The 4,217-nt window shown below is 33.7% G+C and overlaps 1 protein-coding gene across 1 annotated transcript; it reads right to left on the minus strand.

Annotated features, from left to right (window-relative positions):
• Positions 1 to 718: 718 nt before the first annotated feature.
• Positions 719 to 3,280, minus strand: LOC104210684 (cytochrome P450 76A2-like). Its single transcript, XM_009759632.2, has 2 exons — positions 2,288 to 3,280; positions 719 to 1,504 (listed from the first exon to the last, which is right to left on the minus strand). Exons 1-2 carry the CDS (start codon positions 3,200 to 3,202, stop codon positions 899 to 901), a joined length of 1,521 nt encoding a protein of 506 aa, XP_009757934.1. The 5' UTR covers positions 3,203 to 3,280; the 3' UTR covers positions 719 to 898.
• Positions 3,281 to 4,217: the final 937 nt, after the last annotated feature.

The following is a 4,217-nucleotide window of genomic DNA, read 5'->3' on the forward strand; positions in this document are numbered from 1 at the left end:
TACGCCAACTGCTTAAATAATTTTATGGCAATCACAAAGGTTACATGATTGGTACCTTAGAGTGGACCTTAATGTAAATCATATGGAGATTCCTTTCTCTGTTCTGGCGATCCCCTTGTAGTAGTATATAATATTTGTCTTTTCTACAACTCTTAGCACATCAAAGCTAAAATAATTGCTAGCCTTTTCTTGTCTGAGTCGGAAAACTATGGTATACAATATTGTATTTCTCCAGAGTGCTTTGCAGTTGAAAACTAAAATGAATTAAACTAGCTTTTAGTGATTCCTATTTTATTGGAATAAATTCATAAAAGATCCTAGTATAGCCGGCAGCGGATACACGTTCGTCTTTTTATTACTCATACTAAGTATAGCAGTTACAAATTAAATTAAAGTGAGAATATATATAATTCTAACTGTATTAAAATGATAAAGTTTATATGCAAGAGATATGTCTTGCATTCATTTGTTTAGTGTAAATACCAAGTGCGGGTATATTTTTTCAGTTATTATTACAAAGTTAGTGAATGCATAACAATGATACGATATCAATTAAAAGGTATATTTGAAAGGGGAAGAGTTGGCTAAGTATAAATTACTCTTCGAGTTTAACTTGTTTTTGAGGCTTAAAGCAAATACTTGGAGTTTTAGGTATGACATCACCTATATGGGGTTAATTAGTCCAAAACCTATCAGTTTACATCATTCAAATAGGAACTTCTCCAAATTATAATCTTGTTTAACAAAGATCCAGGTAAATACATACAAATTCAGTACTAACACAAACTCCAGTAGGCACTACAACTTGTTCATAACACAACAGAAATACTGGTTTACTCCAAATAAGTAAGAAAATATGCACAAAACATAACTATAAAAACTCAAATATATTAAGATCTCAAGACTTTTTTGGTATTACTTTCAAAGAGTGGCGTTTTCTTGCTGTAACCCCAAAACTTTCATCCATATTAATAGATTTGGGAGAGACACCATCAGGAAGTTCCCAGTCGAATTCGTGTAGCAAAGATCCCAAAGCAAAATGCATCATCCTATGACCTAATGGCAAACCAACGCACATTCTTCGCCCAGCACCAAACGGCATTAGCTCATAATGCTGTCCCTTCACGTCTATGTTTGAGCTAAGAAACCTCTCGGGCTTAAAACTCATAGGGTCGTCCCAACATTCAGGATCTCTTCCAATCGCCCAGACGTTTACTAAAACTTGAGTACCTTTTGGTATGTCATAGCCCAAGAACTTAGTATCTTGAATTGTACTTCTTGGGATCAAGAAAGGGAGAGGTGGATGTAAACGAAGCGATTCCTTTAATACTCCTTGCATATAAGGAAGATTGTCAATGTCACTTTCTTCAAACTTCTTGTTTGGTCCTACTACTTTTGATAACTCTGCTTTCACTTTAGCCATTGCTTCAGGGTGACGCAAGAGCTCCGTTAATGCCCATTCTACACTGCTGCTTGTCGTCTCTGAACCGGCTAAAAACATTTCCTGATGTTTTATATATGTAGAATAGACTTAATTTCATAGTATGAAGCAACATGTTGAACACTAAATTAAAGTGCAGTATAAATACTAGGCAGTGCAGTAGTACAGTTTAAAAGTACATATTAGTGATCTATTTTGTAACTTCTCAAGTTACCATTAAGTACACATGTTATAGGGCAGCCCGGTGCACAAGCATCCTGCATTCACACAGGGTCAGGGGAAGGGTCGTACATCTCTAGAGGGTGTGATGTAGACATGCAAGCATTAGTGGCTGCTTCCACGGCTCGAACTCGTGACTTATAGGTCACATCGGAGATAACTTTACCGTTGCTCCAAGGCGCCCCTTCCAAGTAGTAGGGGAGCCACATGCATTGAGGGTGTCAATTGACATCCTTTCGTTTGAAAATTAGACTTGTATAGCTAGGGTAAACATAATTTTTTTTTATTATGTATATATACTACTATATATTAACACCCATTGGTTTCTTTATGAGTTTATTTCTGTATATTTTTACCCCCTTTAATAAAAATTCTAACTCCATCGCTGCTTTCAAGTACACATATTATAGTTAAAGAGATATAAAGCCGAAAAAACTAATCATTTAAATCAAACTAGGCCTCATAATTAAAAGTGGGACAATAGTAGAAGATAAGAAATGACGTTGAGGATTCAATCATATAGCCTAAGATTGAAGAAAATATAGTAGAGTTTTATGCTACAAATACTACTGATTGAAATGAAAATTCATGTTGTAAAGAGAAGTCTAAATATTTCAAAAAACTTACCATTACTAATATTTTGATCTCATGTTGTGATAACTTAGCTGGTTCATCTTTTCCAGTGCCTTCAAATTCAAGCAAAACATCCAAGAAATCTTTATTCCTTTTCTGCCCGCCTTTAATTCGCTCTTCCTCACGTTCCTTAAGAAATGCAGATCCAAATTCCATAGCCTTTCCCATATCTCGCGTCATCTTCTTTCTCAAACTTTGTAGATCAAACCTTCTAAGACTTGGAAATATATCAGAAACATTAGGAACACCTGACCATTCCATAATTCCTTTCATAGCATTGAAGAAATCTGAGGCCTCTTCTGACTCTGGATCCGCCAAATCTTTTGAAAAAATCAAATTTCCTAACATATTAAACGATGCAAGAAATACAAAACGCGTTACCTCAATCCCACTTCCTTTTTTCACAACGTTCGCTTCTTTCTCAATCCATTTAACCATTTCATTTACACATTTGCCTCTAACGGACACTGTTTCATTTATCTTTTTGTTTACAAACATTTCAACAGTACATATTCGCCTTTGTAAGCGCCAAAAGGAACCATATTGGCCTAAAGCCATAGACCCTTGATAGTAATTATGTGCCTGATTTACATCAACAGTACATCTATCTGCAAAAGAAATATCATGGTTTTTGAATAAGTCTGCAGCAGCTTGAGCTGTTTGAACTACCATAGAATTAATAGAAGGACCTATTTTTAACCATAAAATAGGACCATATTTCTGTTTTAGAACTGCAACTTTTTTGTATGGCAGAGATCCAAGTTCAAACATATTACCAAAAATTGGTAATCCAGGTGGTCCTGGAGGTAATTTGTAGGAAGAATTAGCCTTTTTCTTGGGAAATATTAGTAGAAGAACTGGTAAGAAAATGATTGTAGAAAAAAATAGATAGCTCCATTCCCATTGCATTTCTCTCCTTAGTTTTTTTGTGAGTTACTAGTTTGCTATGAATTGTGTAATGGTTTGCTCTTATAATATTTCTTGCTATCACCTTACTCAGCACAGGCGGACCCAAGATTTGAAGTTCAGAAGTGGATTCAACTGAAATGTAGTTTGTATATAAGAGGCTCATTATTAATATATTATTATTTTCTAAAGATATATTTATATATGATTGTTTGCCGAACTTTACGGGTGAGGGTGACCCGTCCGATATAACACATGTCTGACTCTGCACCTTAGGACCCCATTTGACATTGTTTAATGGTGCACGCATAAACTATTTTTTATATTAATTATTGTTTTGAACTTGGCATTTTAATAGTCTCGATCCTCAGTAAGACAAAAATAGTCTACGTGTACAGCGATTCAAGGGATAGAGGCATTAAGCATATGCCGATGGCTATGTTTAAGGGTATACATAAATCGGGTTGGTTCGGTTTTCTTTTACAAAATCGAACCAAACCAATTATATCGGTTTGAATTGGTTCGATTTTGGTGGGTTTTTTGGGGTTTCGGATTTTTCGGGTTTTTTTACTTAAATATTATTTCAATCTTACTTTGTTAAACTTTTGATAAGTAAATATATATTTAATAAAAAATTAAAATTAACAAACATATTATCTATTAAATGTTCTTATGGGAGAATTTACTTAGTAACACATGATAGTTATTTTTTTAGTCGTCTGACAATAATTTTTTGTTGATGTACACTCTCAAGGTTAATCGAATTTAGTAATCAAACATAAAAATCAATATGTTGCCTAAATAATAATAACCACTTCAAATATATAAGAATTTAATAGATCTTGACATATGAATACTGAAGATCAAAGAGATTGACGCATTTCAGTAACACTTGATAAGAAAGTGATCATACAATCTATTATTTAAGGTTAATAAATATGGAGTACTTCATATTTTATCAAATATTATATTCAGTAAGAGAAACCCAAATATTTTTAGACATTTTTTAAAGAAAATT

Source organism: Nicotiana sylvestris, chromosome 12 (assembly GCF_000393655.2).
Source record: "Nicotiana sylvestris chromosome 12, ASM39365v2, whole genome shotgun sequence".
Taxonomy (NCBI): Eukaryota; Viridiplantae; Streptophyta; class Magnoliopsida; order Solanales; family Solanaceae; genus Nicotiana; species Nicotiana sylvestris.